General features: G+C 30.8%; 1 protein-coding gene across 8 annotated transcripts; it reads left to right on the top strand.

Annotated features, from left to right (window-relative positions):
• Window positions 1–4,546: 4,546 nt before the first annotated feature.
• On the top strand, window positions 4,547–17,080 carry LOC110661773 (alanine--tRNA ligase, chloroplastic/mitochondrial). Of its 8 annotated transcripts, none has more exons than XM_021820521.2 (14): window positions 4,682–4,819; window positions 4,913–5,035; window positions 5,148–5,255; window positions 5,365–5,562; window positions 6,561–6,739; window positions 6,829–6,907; window positions 7,321–7,455; window positions 7,591–7,740; window positions 7,908–8,018; window positions 8,124–9,038; window positions 9,355–9,627; window positions 13,315–13,524; window positions 14,104–14,261; window positions 16,573–17,080. In XM_021820521.2, the coding sequence occupies exons 4-14, from the start codon at window positions 5,383–5,385 to the stop codon at window positions 16,907–16,909; spliced, it is 2,727 nt and encodes a 908-aa protein (XP_021676213.2). In that variant the 5' UTR covers window positions 4,682–4,819; window positions 4,913–5,035; window positions 5,148–5,255; window positions 5,365–5,382; the 3' UTR covers window positions 16,910–17,080. The 8 variants fall into 8 exon arrangements, with proteins under 8 accessions (XP_021676212.2, XP_058002099.1, XP_058002102.1 ...); XM_058146127.1 differs by having other exon boundaries at window positions 5,354–5,562; XM_058146130.1 differs by having other exon boundaries at window positions 4,692–4,819; window positions 4,910–5,035; window positions 5,354–5,562.
• Window positions 17,081–19,596: the final 2,516 nt, after the last annotated feature.

Genomic DNA, 19,596 nt, shown 5'->3' with positions numbered 1-19,596 from the left:
TATACATGAGCCCTACCTAAAATAACAGTATGAGGTGATAACCACTCTGTAGCAGATCTAATCAAAGTCCTGTCTAAGCTCTACTGTGGCTGCTGGTGGTCTCCTGTACCTTCACGATCGAAAAACCAATGCGCTAAGCATAATGCTTAGTGGTGCATAAATTGAAATAAAAATATCTATATAATTGAAATAATTATTCCACATATAATCTTATAAAGAAATATAGAATTTTAGGAGTTAAAGTCTTTTACATGTTTATAGAACTTTGGAACAATTAAATTAATCAGGATATTTTTATCATGTATCATATATTCGATCTTATTAAATTCACATTAATAGCCTTCTCATGTATTTATTTAAATTTTAGATTTTTTTAACTCATATCTGTGCCCAAGTAACCTATAACAGACTATAAAGACTGGATACACGGGAGTATACTAGTTAAACATCCGTATGTCTAACATGTATACATCTGTCATGTCAGGCACAAGGCCAGCGGGCAAGCATAAAGCCAGAAATAAAATCAGGTATAATGGCCAACGGGTAGGCATAAAGCCTGTAGAACAATCATATCATACATATATTGTCTATTAATGATTATCCCTGTGGGCAGTATTGCAATCTGTAGTCTCTAATTAGTATACTAATCGATCCATTCTATATAAATAAGTCTAGGTGTACTTTGGGCAAATTAAATATTTCTAATTACTTATAATCTTATCATTTCATGTCATGCACTATTAGTGCTTTATAGTAATTTCATGTTAATTTATAGTAGGAAAATAGGTTTCCCTTTCATTTTCATGTAACTTATGTATTTGGCAATTCAAATAGGTAATTTACATGTCATGCATCACATAATATCTTGAATCTTTCTTTAGGTCTAGATTTGGTATCTTATTTTCTCCTAGCAAATTGGCTAAGATGTGGCCACTGTTTGGCTACACTTCCTTCATGGAAGTTGTCTCTCTATGTATTGTCTTTGTTTTCCTTTTTGAACCATGTCATTTGGAGTTTTAAAACTCAAGTTATGGTCAAATGACCAAAATTGGTTCCTTAACTCACTTAAGTTCCAAAACTAGGCAGATTATGGAGTCCATTGTTTCCTAATTATTTGGATATGTTATAACCACTTTTGGGCCCAATATTCTTTATAGAAGTTGTTACCCTATGTCTTATGATTACTCAAAATTTTGAATTACAATTTTTCAGATCTTGTAGAATTAATTATAGTAAATTAACTGGCCTAGACTGAGGTGCCCTGTGTCTACAGGATTCCAGGTTCAGGTCACTGGCTTTGACTCTCATTTTAGGGTTCTTACACTCAAATTTTGAGAAAAGTTTCTAAATCAAAGTTGAATCCTTATCTCTTAAGTTTCCAGAACAGTTTGGCTCATCCCATTTGGGATTTCCTAGAGAAAGTTATGATATAAATTCTATTCTGGGGTCAGGTGGTAGTTGAGGAGAATTCTAGGATTTGGTGTATTAACTTTTTCTAATAATTTGACTTAGTTCCCTTGGGTTTTGGGTTATGGTCAAAACATCAATATTGTAGATCTATGTCTTGTGGAAATGTTTCCACTAGTTTCATGGCATTTGGGTTTTTGTAGACCAAGTTATAGCCATTTTGCCAAAACTGATTGGGTGAGCTTTAGTCCAGAATTTCTGGACAGTATTGTTCTAGATAGTTTTGTTGACCTAATTTGTATTAGCAATTTGATTTGGTTAGAAATATTTATTGGTTTTGTGTTCTTCATAAAAGTTGTATTCCTATGTCTAAGCTTTCTAATGCCACAAAGATCAGGTCATTTGGACCAATCTAGAGGAAGTAATGGCTAAATGAACAAGCATTTGGTCATTTTTCTGGGTTCAAGATTTGGTAGGCCAGATTGGAACAGTAATTAGGTCAAGATTTGGATAGAATTTGGGCATGGTTTCTTCATAAAAAAAATGGAGTTTTTTTTGTCTAATTTCATCTCCAATTGGCCTCATACCAATTGGAGCCACACAATTTTAGTTATGGGTCAAAATGCAAGCTGGACTCAATGAGTCTCTCAACCTGCACAAAAGAGCACTCCCAATTTTTAATTTCCTCTAACTCTCTTACTTCAATTGATATACATAGCACTTCAATTAAGCCACAACCAATCTTAAGATGCTAATTTTCAAAAATTCCACAAAAGCCCTAATTTATGGTCAAAACCTAATTGAAGATTTAAATCTCAAGTACACTAATAAAAATTAACTCCAACTACATTTAATTCCATTCATCAACATCAAGCTTAGGTAAGTCAAAATTATCAAACCTCTAAAGTTCTTTAAGCTACTGAAATTTAGTGACCCCTATATGTTCAAATTTTCTTTTAATTTCTTACAATTTCAACTTATCTCAAGTCATACTCAATGATTAAAGAAGGAGAAGTAGGGAAAAATGCACTAACCTCTTTGTAGTTCAATTCTTGACTTGTATAAACTTTAGATTTTCTTCACTTTTTGATAATCAAAACCTTCCTTTTGATGTGAGGATGGATTTTAGTGAAGGGATATTAGGATTTTATGGTGGAATTTAAGGAGAAATTTAAGCTCAATTTAAACAACAATGGAGGAAAGAAAATTTTTTATGTGTGCCAGCCATAGGAGAAAGAAATGGGGAAGATGACAATATTTTAATTAATTGGTCTGATTTTATATCTCCCTTATCCCTTAATACAACTTGTTAATTTCCCATTGGTTGAATGATTTTAAATGATGTCATTATGACATCATATATATACAATAATCTTATTTCTTTTCTTCTCTTTTCTCATTTTTCCATTGTATTTTTCATAATTTAATTTATTTTAATGTATTTTAATCTCTCTTATTTTAATTGACACTTAGGTCAAAAATCAACTCTAGGGTTGAAATGACCAAAATGCTATTCGTTATGCTCATTGGGTTATTTTTGGTCTGTACCGATTAATAAATTTTTCTGAATTTTCTTTGGTATTTCTAAGGTCATTTATGCCTTATTAGACCTTTAATTAAGTCCCAAAATTATTTCCTAGGGTTCCTCACGGATTTGGGGTGAGCAACTATCTTCACAGTTGCTTCCTGGTACGTTCACCCATCGCCGTAGCCCCTAGTTCATTTAACCCATTTGCACTTTGCTTGTTTTATTTTTTCTTGATTTTTCTTAATGTTTATTCAGTCAATTTATGCCTCCTCACTCTAGTTTGAGTGTAGTTCTAGACATCCTAGCTATCCGAATAGACATTAGTCGTCGAAACAGTAGAATGCACGGACTACCTAAAGTGAAGGCGTTACAACGAGGTTGATTGTCACCACCATCACCAGTATCTGCCATTGTAATAAGAGTAAAATCCCTGTTTTGATACCACCTGATGCAGCGTGTAACGCGGTAAAGGATCGACACAAATCAAATCCTTAAGAATAAATAAGATCCAATCTAAGATCTTAAGATAACAATAAGACTTAATCCAAAGTCTAGGATAAAAATAAGGTAAACTAACTTTATAAAGAAGAAAACTTCATTCAATAATTTTAAAAACTTGTACATAATGAAAATATAATGGGTATTTATAGAATTTTAAATTATAATCTAAGTAGAAAATATATTTAAAAACCTAAATTAAATAGAAATAATATTTTAGAGTCTTGAATAAATTAGAAAATATAAATAAAATTTATCTAATAAAATAATAGTCTATCTAAAATTAGAAGTTCTTGTAAAATATGAAAAACATAAGTATTTGGGTCTAGTCTTGATTTGCACACCGCTTCAAGTATGATTGTTGATTTTATTTAGTCGAAAATTTTAGATCTTAATTTGTAGATATAGATTTTTTTACTGATGAGGCTTGGTAATGTGTTTTGTTACTCCATAGATGCATAGTAACTTCAACTCATCTATGTACTTCATATACAATAAAGTTTTAAAAAAACTGTCCAAATATAAAAGATTCATAGATGTTATTTTATTGTCAAAATCAAACAAAGGTTATATGATAAAGATTATTTGATATTATTATTCTTCAAAAGAATTTAGAAGATTCTTATTTTTATCAGTTAAAAAATACAAACTCTATTAGCAATGGCAATAAGTTTTATACTTATTCTATAAAAATAGGTTCTGTTTCTCTTATAATTATTTGTAATGCTTGATTGTTTTATATTATTGATTAATTTATATTTTAAAAAAAATTGAAAATAAAGAGCTCAAATCATTGATAATGGCAAACACGAATGATTAAATTTTAATTATCACTTTTTTTTTAAAGATAATTGTATTTTTTTTTCTTTCCGGAAAATTAGCCTAATAAAATAAATTATATAAAAAAAAATGCTATAACTTTATTATCTAGAAATGCTCCATATCCAAATCCGGTTTTTGGTTGGCGGGCTAGCAGGTGCGAGGCCTACGAGGCCCATGACACCTCTACTCACAAGTCGAGGCCTGTATTATCAATATTTGAATTTTGAACCAAACAAAATTATAAAAAAAAAATGAAAAATAAGAAAAATGTGACAGGTAAATATTCCGACACCTCAAAAAGGCTTATCTTTCCCTGCTTGAGAGCCAATTTACAACAGCCTGTTTGAAAGCAGAACAGCCAAACAAGAGGTAGAATTCAGTCGCTCCTAGAGAAGGTAGGAAGAATTTGATAGGGAGAGCCAATGGGCTGCCTGCATTTGCCTCCACACGCTCTGCACAGCATCCATGGTGGGAAATCTCTTATCTCTTTTATCCCTTCTCCAATCTCTTTTCTCAAACCAAACTTTGCTGTTCAACCAAATTGCACCTCTGCTTTCTCCAATGGTAAAGTTCCTTACTCTCTAACTTCGTTAATTTGATTCTAATGGTTAAATTTCTAACTTGGGTAGCGATATCTGTCGTTGCGTTATTTAGCAGAGAAGGTGTTTGTTGTTGAGTCTTCATGATTGTGTCAGATTGGGTCTGAGAGGGGGAGAGAGCTGGGTAATGGATGAGCATGAACATATGTGGAAAATTGGAAGCTGCAAATCTATGGGTTTGGTAGGAATAGGATCACAATATGAATTATAATCTGCCTCTTAGTAGGTTCCTTGTTATTCTATGGTGTCTTTGTTGCGTTAGTTTCTAAATATTGGTGTGGGAAATTATGCAGGTTATAATACAAGAACTATATCCCTTTTTTATCCTAGTATGTTGACCAGTGGACGCTCTGTTTTACAAGGAGCACGTGGCATGCGGTTCAGGACAAGAAGTATACGAGGTTGCTGTAGTTAACTGTATGAAATTTGACATAAAAATACATAGGTTGTCCTGAAGATCTGTGTAAGAAGGATTAGTATTTATCATGTTTCTTTTCAGCGTCGGTACAGCCTGTGACAGAGGAATTGATGGAGGATAAGACTCAGGAAAACCCTGTAAGTGGGGATTCCATACGCAGCCGGTTTCTTGATTTCTATGCTTCACGGGGCCATAAGGTTCTCCCAAGTGCTTCTCTTGTGCCGGATGATCCTACTGTTCTTTTGACAATTGCAGGAATGCTTCAGTTCAAGCTTGTATTCCTCGGAAAGGTGCATGGAAAACATTTTAGGACTATAAAATTATATGTATACACACACACACATACTCACACACACACTCTGAAGTCAAAAGGCTAGAGAATGAAGGAAATCTTGACTAAAGCATTTTTATTGAATCAGCAATCACCTTTACTGTATCAGTCTTTTATCAAGTAGAAAGATTGTGAAATCTATAAAAGTAGGCCCTGTTAGCTACAACCTATAGTTCTTGTATCAATATAGTACTTGAGGATATGGTGCATTCATGAACTCATAATGCAGTTGCAGAACTTTCCTGAATTTCTGGTCCTTAAAAATTTGAGAATTCTGAATTATGTTCTTTTGTGCCATATTAATGCTAGTTTCTCTCTGACTTTGGAAATTAGAGATTTACTGATTAATCTTCTCGCTGACATGGTTTCTAATGACATGAGATATATGGATGCCATGAATCTTATTGCTAAAGTAGAAGCCCAGAATTAAAGGATGAGAAACTGGATAAGACTCTAGGCACTCTGGCTTATCATTTTTCTTGTAATAAGTTCTGTATGCAACTTTGTCTTGTGCCTATATACATAGAGAGACATATTCTGTTTCCAAATATGGCATCAAAACTCAAGTTAAACTAACAAAATAACTTTGTATGTCTTAGTTCCACCCCCCACACCTCCTGTCCCACTCCACCCCACCACAAAAATAACAAGGAAAAATAGAGTAATATTTCAGCATAGAGGAGTGCATCTTCTCTCCCAATTAGATAGGACCCATTAGCAAAATTCATGGATGTGTCCCAACTAATTGTGAGAAGAGGATGCACTTTTTTATTTGCGTTGGGTTCTTTTTATCATTTCCTTTTTTTTTCTTCTGTTAGTGTCCAAAAATGGGAACTTAAGCCTTCCAAGTGGTTATTGGATGGCTAATGCCATTTTATAAAGCCTCTTTTTTTTTTCTTCTCCCCATTCTGCTTTCTCATAAATGGTGATTTTTACTGTAGTAATGCTTCTATTTAGGCTCCCAAACAAGTACCTCGAGCTACAACAGCTCAAAGGTGCATTCGCACAAATGATGTGGAGAATGTTGGCCGAACAGCCCGACATCATACTTTTTTCGAGATGCTTGGGAACTTCAGTTTCGGAGATTACTTCAAGAAAGAAGCAATTAAATGGGCATGGGAGCTTTCAACAAAGGAGTATGCATGAATATAATGTTCCTTTTGATTATGGATTCTTTAGTTTGTTAAAATGATTTCGAAATGAAAGGATTAGTTTGTCCCTACAGATTTGGGCTACCAGGTGACAGATTATGGGTCAGCGTATATGAAAATGATGATGAAGCTTTTGAAATATGGCATGATGAGGTAAGCTATACAAAGGTTCACTAACTGTTACGGATTTGATGTCATTATTTGTTTACTTCACATGTAGTTAGTTCCTCTATGTTGTGCAGTTCTATCTCTTCTTGCTTGTAAACTTCCATTCATATGTGCATTGGAAAGTTAGATCTTTTTCCATGTCCACAATCACAAAATTGTCGAGTTATAATTTTTTATATCTTTTTTTTTTTTTTCAATCTTGTTTGGAATTTGTAGTTGTCCTTTTCTTCAATTATAATATAAGAATATTAGAAGCATCCCTATTTTCTGCAGTGTACTGCCTAGTCTTGTTTAATTCCAGTCTAGAATCAGCATCTGAAACTTATTCCTTTTTGTACTTATTTTGCTTGTACTATAATGCTTTCTGTAAATGATTCGGTGATAGAACTTTGCATCAGGTGGGTGTTCCCGTTGAGCACATAAAAAGGATGGGTGAAGAAGACAACTTTTGGACCAGTGGGATTACTGGTCCTTGTGGTCCGTGCTCGGAGCTCTATTATGATTTTCATCCTGAAATGGGATATTTGGATGTGGTATGTGTTCCTTTAGTTTGAGCATGGTGCCTTGTTTTCTGAAGGTGGGGGATTAGGTTGTATAAAGTTTTTACTTGGGAATTTCTTGTACTGATGTTTCATTAATCTTTACTGTCTTAACAATCAATTTGGCAGGATCTTGGAGATGATACTAGGTTTATAGAGTTCTATAATCTAGTTTTCATGCAGTACAATAAAATGGATGATGGCTCACTTGAACCCTTAAAACAAAAGAACATAGATACTGGTCTTGGCCTAGAGCGTCTGGCTCGCATCCTTCAAAAGGTATACATCTTCCTCATAAAAAATTGGTGACTGAATTCTTTGTTTTCATGTCAAAGGAAATGTGACATTGCAATGGAGGTACCTTTTAAGAGGGAGAATTAGTTTATTTACGTCACCCAACTGCTGCTTCAAAATTCATAGTTCTGGAAGTCATACTTTTCCTGCAGGTTCCAAACAATTATGAGACTGACTTGATTTATCCCATTATTGAGAAGGCCTCAGAACTGGCAAATATATCATATGCTCTAGCTGATGATCAGACAAAAATGAACCTTAAAGTATGTTACCACTTAAACTATCTGCAATATGCTTAAAAATTTTGCTTGAACAAAGTTTTTCTTTCATTATGAATTTTATGAACTAAAGTTTTGTATTGTTTTTAGATTATAGGAGATCATTTGCGCGCAATTGTATATCTCATATCAGATGGAGTACTCCCATCAAATATTGGTAGAGGCTATGTGGTCCGCCGGCTCATTAGAAGGGCTGTTCGTTCTAGCAGGTTGATTGGTGTAAAGGGGGATGGTAAAAGTAATCTAGAAGCAGCATTTTTACCTGCCATTGCAGAGAAAGTAATAGAATTGAGCACTTATGTTGATTCAGATGTGAAGACTAGAGCATCCCACATTCTTGAAGAGCTACAAAGGGAAGAACTTCGTTTTGTGCAGACACTGGAGAGAGGAGAAAAGTTGCTTGACCAAATGCTAGCAGATGCATTATCAAGTGGTCATAAAAATGGAACTGTACCTTGTTTATCTGGAAAAGATGTATTTCTTCTATATGACACATATGGATTTCCAGTTGAGATAACAGCAGAAGTTGCTGGAGAACATGGTGTCAAAATAGATGCAGATGGTTTTGAGATTGAGATGGAAAAGCAAAGGCGACAATCTCAGGCTGCACACAATGTTGTTAAAATTGCAGTGGAAAATGGAGATCTTTCTGAAATTGTTTCTGATACTGAATTTCTAGGGTATGACATGCTTTCTGCAAGAGCAATCATTGAAAGTCTCTTGGTAAATGGGAAGTCAGTGATACAGGTGGCTGAAGGAAGTGAAGTAGAAGTTTTGCTGGATAAGACGCCATTTTATGCAGAATCTGGTGGTCAAATTGGGGATCATGGTTTTCTATATGTTACCGGAGGTGAAAGCAAACCTGTAGCTGTTGTGGAAATAAAAGACGTTCAAAAATCTCCAGGCAATGTATTTATTCATAAGGGCACTATCAAAGAGGGAGTTCTAGAGGTTGGCAGAGAAGTAGAAGCTGCAGTAGATCCAAAATTGCGACAGCGAGCCAAGGTGCAGGAGCAAATTGTGAAATGAGTAATTTAAGAGCACAAGATTTAATAGAATTGACCTATTTTTGCATGTGCAGTTTAAATATTTTGAAATGAGTTGAATAATGAACATTTCTTAGGAGCGAAATTGTGAGCTGAATTAAAATCCTACCAAATATTTATGCATGATTACCTTCAAGCTGAACTAATTTAATAACTAGAAAATTTGAACAACATATCAAAAACAAAGTTTTCTTTTAAATCTTTTTTTTTTTTTTTTCATTCAATTTTTCTGCCTTACTTATCTTGGTATTAAAAGAATGTTTGATATTATGCAGGTTCATCATACCACTACTCATTTATTACAATCTGCACTAAAGAAAGTTATTGGCAATGAAACATCACAAGCTGGTTCACTGGTGGCTTTTGATCGTCTCAGGTTTGATTTTAACTTTCATAGACCGCTTCTTGATACTGAGCTGGAGGAAATTGAAAGATTAATAAATGGATGGATTGGGGATGCAACACTTCTTCAAACCAAGGTGATGTCACTTAATGATGCCAAAAAAGCGGGGGCTATTGCAATGTTTGGAGAAAAATATGGAGAACAGGTACAAGTTTCAGAATAGTGAAATGATTAGAGCATTGGTATCATACTCCATTCAAGCTTCACTAATCTATTTCCATATAATTTAAAGAATTTATTAAAGCTATTTGGGTAAATGACAAAAACTCCCTGGCATTTGTTGATCTAGTTCATTTAGAAAATACAATCAATTGTGCTTTAATCGCTTTTAAGTGAAACAATCCCTGAGTTTTCATATATGCTACATTTTAGTCTCAGAAACCAAAATTCCATTTAAAAACCCTAGGATTAAAGTGTATGGTACTTTATTGGCTAGATTAAATTTTAAGGAAAGATTAAATTTTAAGGAAAGATTAAATTTTAAGGAATTTGAAAAGCATAGGTTCATGATTAATTTTTTTTTTAAAAATACAAGGGTCCAAATGCATATTTTAGCCAATGTTATGGAGTTTCTATAATTTAACCCATATATATCCTCAGGCATGCGTGTCCTTAGGCTTGTTTTGTCTTCTAACTGTTCTGCTTGTATCCTATAATTAGGCATGTATTTCCAATTCTATTGTTCTTATTTATGTAGACCATGCCTAAATTGAATGCTGATTCCATTTAAAATTTCTAAAACACAAGGGACAGAGGAAAAGGGGGCAGGGAGCCTATTCTTGGAAATTTGAGATTTTCTGGAAAATGGCATAAAATTATTGATTTAACTACTACAAAATGTAAGAGATTGGGGCTTGGTTTCACTCAACTGAAAACTTAGAAAAGGGACTTGTGTTTCCTGTCTTTAGGTTTTTGAAATGCTAGTCTTGTTTTCTGATTGATGCCTTAATCTGCAACAAGATGGACATCAACATACTATTGTAGCTATTTCTTAATTCTTAAGTTCCATTTGTTTTGTGGAAAATAACCTTTCTATAGAAAATATTTTATAAGGAATCTATTGTTGGTTGTAATATTGAAATTTAGTTGAAAATTATTTTCTGGAATGTGGATTACATTGAAAATATAATTTTCTTTTAGTAAATAAGAATAGGAAAATGTTTGGACCTATAAAGATTTCATATTTGTCTATTTATAGTTGAATAACTGATAAAATTATGAAAAAAAAAGGTAAATTATGGTTTTCCAAATGACTGCCAGAACGCTTGGGCGTCCAGTGTAGCTACAAGTGATTGCGAAGATCATTAGACTAGAATGTGTCTATCACTTACAGGTTCTATGTTTGGAAAGCATGAATCATTTTGCTTGAAAATGATCTAGTTTTCCCTTTTAAGTAGGAAAACATTTTTTCTACTTATCGATTCTCATATGCAGATTTTGTTTTCCACACAAGAAATTGATGTAGAACAAAGGGAAATAACCAAGAAGAATAAGAAATCAAGGACCAATCCTTGAAAAAGAGAACTAATTCTCAACAATTTTATTAATCTCAATAATAATCATAGTCTAAAGCAACTGAATAATATAAAATTAATTCTATTTATAGAGCTTACAACCCTAATCAATTTAGGAATAGAAACCCTAATAAACTCTAATTAGGAATACTAAATAAGATAAATTAGGAAATAATAGACCTAATAGTAATAATAAAATTTCTAAATAATAAAACTCTTTAAATTTTCTAATTCGACAATAATTAAAATTCCTAAATAAAATTCTAAACTTTCTATTTTGCATTATTCTCCCCTGGTTGGAGAAAACTCGTTCTCTAGTCTTAAAGTGCTGAAGAATCACAAACTATATGCGGAGAACACACAGTGCTATCTTCATTTATGGTAGCAGCAAGATTGACTTAAATAAGTTTGCACTCTCTTTTGTATTCTTGGAAACATCTCGATAGATAAAATCAATTAGAACAATAGTTGAAATGTCATTTAACTCAACAGGATCTTCAATTTTCATTGATATCTCCATTGAATGTTTTTCATTCCCAAATATATCTTTCTCAAGCTTTGTTTGTGTTGTTTTATCGCCTTCTTGCTCTAGAATTGGCTCTTCAACATGTGAATGTTCAAGACTTGAATCTTTAGATTCTTCAATCTCATACTCTTCAAGCTTAGTTTCTCCAGGTTGCTCTTTTTGTTCCTTATTCTCATCTTCAAGCTGCTCTTCGAATTATTCTTCTTGTTCATCTTCAACATCAAACTTTTCTTCTTGATTTATAATTTGAATTTCTTCTTTAAGTCCTTGCAAAGCTACTAATAATTCATTTAACTCTACTTTTGATAACTCATTAAGCTTTACTTTGGGGAACTTATCAAGCTGTGCATTCAATTTTTTTACACTTGAAATCACAAGTTCTTTCCTGCATTTTTCAAGCTCGCTTTTCTTAACTTGTAAGAATTGTAGTAAATCTTCATATTCCCTTTCCTTATCTAGTAAAATCTGTCTAACTTTTCGATATTTACCATGTAAAAACATCTTTCATGATCACATCTATAACTATAATTATCTATCCAATTACATAGAGATAGTAATTGACACTTATGAAATCTAATGTCATAATTAATTTCTTCGAGAACGTTTTTGTAGTAATTGATCTCGTCTTCTAGCCTCTCAATGTAAGTGTTCATGATATTCAATTAAGAAAACATACCTCCTCCAGAAAATTCAAACTTCATTGTCAAATTCTGTTGATATGGCAGAAATTTAGTGCAAGTTGGAGCACAGAAAGACTTGGTGAGTGCAACCCACCCCGTCGGGTTAAAGTTCCAGGGATGCCAAAACAAGATTCTGACTTCTGACAGTGCTCTATTTCTCAAAGTTCTTTTTATTATTATTATTTTTTTTTTACAAATAGCAAAAGGTAGCAAAAGTTTTGGATGGTTTAAATGGAAATTTTGCTGGATGAACAAAGGCAGAAATTTCGAAGGCTAAAACACAAGAATGTTTGAATGGGATGTTTGTAAAAATTTCATGAAGCTATGGAATTTGGATTGAATTTAGGCTTTGATACTAAAATTGATGTAGAATAAAGGGAAAGAACTAAGAAGAATAAGAAATCAAAGACCAATCCTTGAAAAAGAGAATTAATTATCAATAATTTTATTAATCTCAATAATAATCATAGTCTAAAAATATTGAATAATATAATATTAGCTTTATTTATAGAGCTTACAACCCTAATCAATTTAAGAGTAGAAACCTTAATCAACTTTAATTAGGAATATTAAATAAGATAAATTAGGAAATAATAGACATAATAATAATAATAATATTTTAAATAATAAAAATTCTTTAAATTTCCTAATTCTACAATAATTAAAATTCCTAAATAAAATTCTAAACTTCCTATTCTGTATTAGAAATGAAGCCTCAAAGAAGATTTAATAAGTTTCTCATCTCTGAACTACTAAGCACGCTGAGATTAATATTTTGGCCTAAATGTACATCCTATTAAAATGAAAAAAAAAAAAAAAACCTCCCCTTTTCATCTCACAAGTCTAATAGAGTGACACGTCAGAATAACATAGTTCCAACATTAGTAAGGGAATTATGATCCAAATATCAATTATTAGATAGCGTTGCTAAGAAAACTAAAATGAGGTGAAAGCCATGTGATCCACTTGTGCATATGCAGATATTTGTGCATTTTTGTGAACATTTAATGACAATTTAGATATCCTAGAATTTTGAATGTTATCAATGTATTGAATGTGCAATAGGAAAAGAGCACAGAATATTTTTTAAAATGTTTTCTGATGTGTTGTAGGTGCGAGTTGTAGAGGTTCCAGGTGTATCGTTGGAACTTTGTGGAGGAACCCATGTCAGCAATACTGCCGAAATACGTGCTTTCAAAATAATCTCAGAGCAGGGAATTGCATCAGGAATCAGGCGTATAGAAGCCGTGGCCGGTGAAGCTTTCATTGAATACATAAATGCAAGAGATGCCCAGGTGAAACGTCTTTGCTCCACTCTCAAGGTATGCTTTCCTCTTTTAGTTCTCTTATCTGAAATTCTTGGCCAATGGATTCTGCTTTGTTTGAATATCTCTCTCTCTCTCTCTCTCTCTCTCTATATATATATATATATATATTGTTCTCTTGATTTGGTTGTGTTATTTTCATTTGTTGGGCATGATACAGCTGCTTTTGTTCTCTCCATTATAAGAGTTTCATCTTGATAATCTTTTTCAGAGTCATGTGAAGAAATGGTTTATCTTTTTCATAGTGAGACTGCTATGAGCTATTTTTTGGTTTCGCAGTCAAATCAAATTGAAGTACAGTTACTTTGGATCTTTATGTTCAAAAGTAAAAGTGGAATATCCATTGTACAGCAAAGAGATATTGTATCCTGAATAAGTAACAACATTGACTTGCTCAAACTCAGGAAAAATTGATTCAACATATGCTTTAATTAACATTTACAGTAGTATGGTTCTTTCATTCACTTGAATCTCAACTGTCTTGTTCTTACAATAAATCATTAATAGCACGAGAGTTGTTTAAGTGGTTCCAAGCTCAAAAGAAGTTTACGGTGCTATTAATGCTGCCTTTTGAAGGTGAAAGCTGAAGAGTTGACATCCAGGGTGGAAAATCTCCTAGAGGAGTTACGAATTGCAAGAAATGAAGTTTCAGCATTGCGTGCAAAAGCAGCAGCGTGCAAAGCATCAATTATTGCAAGCAAGGCATTCTTAGTGGGAACTTCAAAAAAAATTAGGCAAGTATTTACTTCCTACTTCGTAGATCACACATACATGGATGTCCTCTTATTTTAATATGTCTAAACTCTTGATTTCTCCTTTTTTTTTTTTTTCATGCATCACATCCACTCTACACGTGAAGCGCCAATTAAAAAAAAAAAAAAGCCATTACTTAGGAAGTAGTAGACATAGAAATTTGTAGATGAAAGGGATGTTTGCATCATCTATAGGACGTGTTATGGTTTGTGTACAAGCTTTGCTGGCTTGAACATATAGATATAAAGATAATAGTTAGTTGACGCTGCCCCCTCAGCTGTGCTTTCCCCCTTTTGTTTTTAAAGTTTGGACATTATACTATAGTAGAAAACTAGTATAATACCCAAGCTATGTATTGTTAATTTATAATTTTTTAATTTAAATTTTAATTACATAATAGATAAATTATTACTATTAAATTAATTTTCAATTAAAATTTCTCTTATTTTGAATAAATTTTTATCTATTATAATAATAAATTTTTAATTAATTTATAGTGTAATTAATTAAAATACCTATTTGTTTCTTTTATACTTATATTAATAGTAGTTTATATGATTACTTCATTTAAAATGTAATAAAATTATTAATAATGAATTGAATTATTTAATTATACTAATAATGAAAATATATAACATTATTATTAATTAAAAATAATATTTTATTACATTATTTTTTAAAAATACTATTTCTTTAAATTTTTGTAAAGTGTAATTTTTTTATTAATTTGATATATGTTTTACAAAATAATTATTTCACAAAAATAGTAATCGTTTTATGTAAATTTATGATATAAAAAAATACATTTTTATAAAAATTAAAATTTTAAAATATCATTATTTTCTATTAATATAATAAATGTTAAAAATACATAAATCTCATAATTTTGATATTGTAATTTTAATTTTTTTTAATCATATTTACTTGTAGCTAAATTTTTGATGTAATAATATTTGCGATCCATCTTTAAAATTTAGATATTTAATTAAAATTTAGAAATAATTCTTTTAAAAATTAATGATAGTAAAATATGGATAATTCGATACATAATTATAATGAAATAAAATATTAAAAATTTTAAGAAATATTAAATAAGAAATTTAGAATAAAAATTAATAATTAAATAATATTAATTAAATATATTTAAATAAATAAATTTTAAAAATGATAACTAATAATTTTTAAAAGAAATAATAAAAAAAATAGAGCAAATAAAAAAAAATTTAAGAGCACTTAGGTAAAATAAAAATACTTATTGAGAGGAGAGTGCTGGATGTGTATCAAATGTCACTTATGACATACTTTATATAGGCAAATAAATAGAAATTATTTAAATAAAAATTTAATTTTATAATTAAATATTATTTAATTGAAAGACAGTAACAAAAATTCAAATCTAATTTTTATAATAGTAAAATATTTTTCATTTACTTGGCCGTTTCAATTCAATTACCATAAGTTGGTCGTAATGATAATAATAAGTATTAACTAATCTTAGGAAAGTGAAATAAAAGGAATATTAAATTATTAACATAAAAAATAATACACTTATTATAAATAAGCTAAATCTATATATTTTATTTTTATAATTTTTTTTATGTATACTATATTTTTTGTCTCTAGAATTTTTTAACAAAGATTTTATAATAAAAACAATATAGCAATATAGTAAAAATATTTATTAAAGATATAAAATAATTTAAAATTGAGCAAATTATATGATAGTGGATTAAAAAATCACAAGTCAATGGCCAATTTTCTTTAAATTAATAGTCATTAATAACCTTTTATTACTATTGTTATTGTTGTTATCTTTTAAATTATTTTTTATTTTTAACTATTATTATTATTATTATTATTATTATTATTATTATTATTATTATAGAGGGTGACATGTGGTAATTAATATTTTTGCATAAATGAATTTATTAAAAAAATAACATGAATAATGGGTCTTAATTTTTAAAAATCAAATTTTAAAGAAAATAATAATTTAAATTATAAATATTAAGATAGTATTGTAAATAATAATGATAATTAAAAGAGAAATAAAAAAAATTAAATAATAATTAATATAAAAAATAGTTATTTATGGAAGGTGATGCTTGACAAGCTCTATAAGGAAAGTGTCACGTGGCATTTCTTTGGGAATACCTTATTATAGCCTAACGGGGAGTGGTGCATCTCTCGACTTAGGCAAAGTTCCAAGTTTGAGTCTCCTCTGTAAAAAAAGAAACTGAATTGCTTTTGGCGTTTCTTTTTGATAGTGTGCAAGTTTTAATTTAATGTCAGGGTTCTAGTTGAAAGCATGGATGATGTTGATGCTGATTCACTTAAGAGTGCAGCTGAATATCTGATTGATGTGCTACAAGATCCAGCAGCTGTGGTTTTGGGCTCCGGTCCGGATAAGGGGAAGGTGAGTTTAGTTGCTGCTTTTACTCCAGGGGTTGTTGATATGGGTGTTCAGGCAGGAAAATTTATAGGGCCTATAGCAAAGTTGTGTGGTGGAGGAGGTGGTGGCAGGCCTAATTTTGCTCAAGCAGGTGGGAAGAAACCTGAGAATTTATCAAGTGCCTTGGAAAAAGCTCAAGCAGATCTTATTTCAATTCTAACTGAAAAGGCAAGTTGAGTAGTTCTCTTATTCTAAATGATGCGTGAGGATATCCTTTAGAAGTGTTAAAGCAATACGTCTGGGTTAGACATACTTCCATTTTTTTTTCTTTTCACATGTCCAAACAGCTATAGATTAGCCTATTGTAATAACAATTTTTTTATTGAAAAAAAATGATGTTCAGAATAATATACACTTTGATCTCTCCTTTTTCAAAATTAAACAGTTTGATCCTTTATGGACCAAAACACGATGAAAACAACTACACTTTTTAACTTTATTTTAGGCAGTAACCAAGCAAAATATACGTTGTAACTAGGACTGTGCACGGTTTCTAGGGATCCGAACTAAACCGAATTGAATTGAATCGGAATCGAAAAAGAATTGCCACTGTAGGAATTAAACAGAATTGAAGTTATTTTATTGTTTTGGTTAGGTTTTAGTTCTTCATCAAGAATCGAATTGGAATCGAACTGAAACTGAATCAAAACCGAACAGAAGAACTGATTATATATATATATATATATATATATATATATATATATATATATATATATATATAGTTTCAATAAAATTATATATTATATGCAATTAAGATAGTTATATATATAATTTAATTTGTTATTAATTATAAATGTATATATGTAACTCAATATTAATTTTTATTATTTTTAATTATAAATATATAAAACAAATCACCTTCTTATAATGTAGTATATTTTCTTGTTAAAAATTATATAATTGAAAAATATGTATAAGATAGTAAAATATATTTATTAAGATATATGTTATGAAATAATTTAATTTATGTATGTGTTATTTTATGGGATTAAATTATGCTCTACTTAAAATGTTAGCAGTGCGATTCAAATAAAATATTTTGTAAGGTATGTGGTCATAGTGGAAAGTATGAGCCAAAACAATATTTAAGGATCAGTGTTAATAATTAAATTTATTAAGTTTAAGATTACATTAGTTATCTTATTTTTAATTTGAAAAAGTTTTAATTATAATTTATAAAATTTATATAAACAACATTTGTTGTATTAAAAATAAAATTAAATATATTTTTAATATTTGTTATTCTGAATTAAAATTTAAATCAATAAAAAATATATATTGTCCAATAAAATTTTAACTTTAAATAGTTGAATAAAAATATAATAAAAAATTTCTTTAAAGCCAAAAATTACATAATTTTGTACTCTTAGTTTAGGTTACATTAATCTTAACTCATATTATACTCGTTGATTTGCTGTTATTTTATAATTTGGATAAAAATATTATATCACTTATTATGTGCAGGATTGAACGATTACCACTATACCAAAAGTTTAAACTTTTAGTGGAGGCGCAACTATAACTCCTTATAATGTAGTAGCTCAAGCGCTATGAGCCGAAGGGATTTGAGCAAAATGTTGGCCCACTGAGCTATCCCACTTAATGCCAATAATTCACCCCTAGCACCTATCAGGGATTCAAACCCATTATCTTGGCTATGATATTAAGTGCTTACCATCGTGCCAAAAGCTTAAACTTTTAGCAGAGATACAACTCAAAACTCTTATGGCGTAACAACTTAAGTGTCATGGGTCCAAGGGACTGGCCAGAATGCTAGCCCACTGAGCTATCACCCCTCAGTGTCAACATTATGGATATTTAGAATTATCTTGTATTTTTATGTGAGAATTGATAATTTAGTTTACTATTTCTCTGGAATAAGTTATTATATTTATGTTACTTTATTGATATTTTATTTTGATATTAGTATTGTTATTTTAATATTACTGCTATTATTTTATTGATATTTTGATGTTAAAAATATATAATTATTTTTGTTCTTTTAAAAGGAATACAATAATACTTAAATTTTAAATGTAGGAACCGATAACTGAATCGAATCGGAATTAAAACTAGAACCGAAAATAGAATTGAAAGTAGAACCAAATTAAAATTGAAAGCACTTAGAACTGAATAGGAACCGGAATTGAAATTTAGTTCCAAAAAATGAAATGTTATATTTGTGGCTTTTAATTTTGGATATGTTTTTATGGACCCGAATTGTGACCCGACCCGAAAGTTTCACGCTAGGCTCGATTGGGATAAAAAGTGAGATCTATGGTGATAGCAGAGGGCACGGGCCAAAGCCCACCATTGATCTCCTTGGGGGTGCGAGGGACCAGTATAAATATTGTAATATTCTACCATTTGCGGTAGAGTTGTGATATATTCAGAAAACACATTGGGGTTAGGGTTTGGGAGTTCTGATTGATTGTATCTTACTCTTTTCATCATAGTAGAACTTTTTTCTCTTGTCTTGCCCGTGTACGATTGAACCACATTAAATCATGTGTTATTCTTCTTCTCTTTTCAATATTATGTGATTATATGATTTGTGTGTGTGCTTTAGATTGGCGTGCTTATTATAACAAACTGGTATCAGAGCTTTGTGCGCAATCCTAGGGTTTACAGATGGCATTGTTTTCAACGAAGTATGAGATGGAGAAGTTTGATAATGGATCGAGTTTCAATCTGTGGAAGATTAAAGTTAAATCTTTCTTGATCCTACAAGGTCTATGAAAGGCAATCGAGGATAAATTTCCAAAAGGTATGAAAGAGGCAGAGAAGGCTGATCTAAAGGAGAGAGCCTTGAGTGCGATTTTCATGAGCGTAATTGATAATGTCCTACTTGAGATTACTGATGA

The sequence above is a fragment of the Hevea brasiliensis genome, chromosome 1 (assembly GCF_030052815.1).
Source record: "Hevea brasiliensis isolate MT/VB/25A 57/8 chromosome 1, ASM3005281v1, whole genome shotgun sequence".
Taxonomy (NCBI): Eukaryota; Viridiplantae; Streptophyta; class Magnoliopsida; order Malpighiales; family Euphorbiaceae; genus Hevea; species Hevea brasiliensis.
This window is presented reverse-complemented; position numbering and strand designations above follow the sequence as displayed.

What these genes read in the sequence shown, in the direction of transcription:
- LOC110661773 (XM_021820520.2), top strand. Translation starts at nt 4,678, where the DNA reads ATGGGCTGCCTGCATTTGCCTCCACACGCTCTGCACAGCATCCATGGT. An exon ending in CACCTCTGCTTTCTCCAATG is followed by an intron (nt 4,820 to 5,147) that starts GTAAAGTTCCTT and finishes GAAATTATGCAG; the next exon opens with GTTATAATACAAGAACTATA. An exon ending in CAGGACAAGAAGTATACGAG is followed by an intron (nt 5,256 to 5,353) that starts GTTGCTGTAGTT and finishes GTTTCTTTTCAG; the next exon opens with CGTCGGTACAGCCTGTGACA.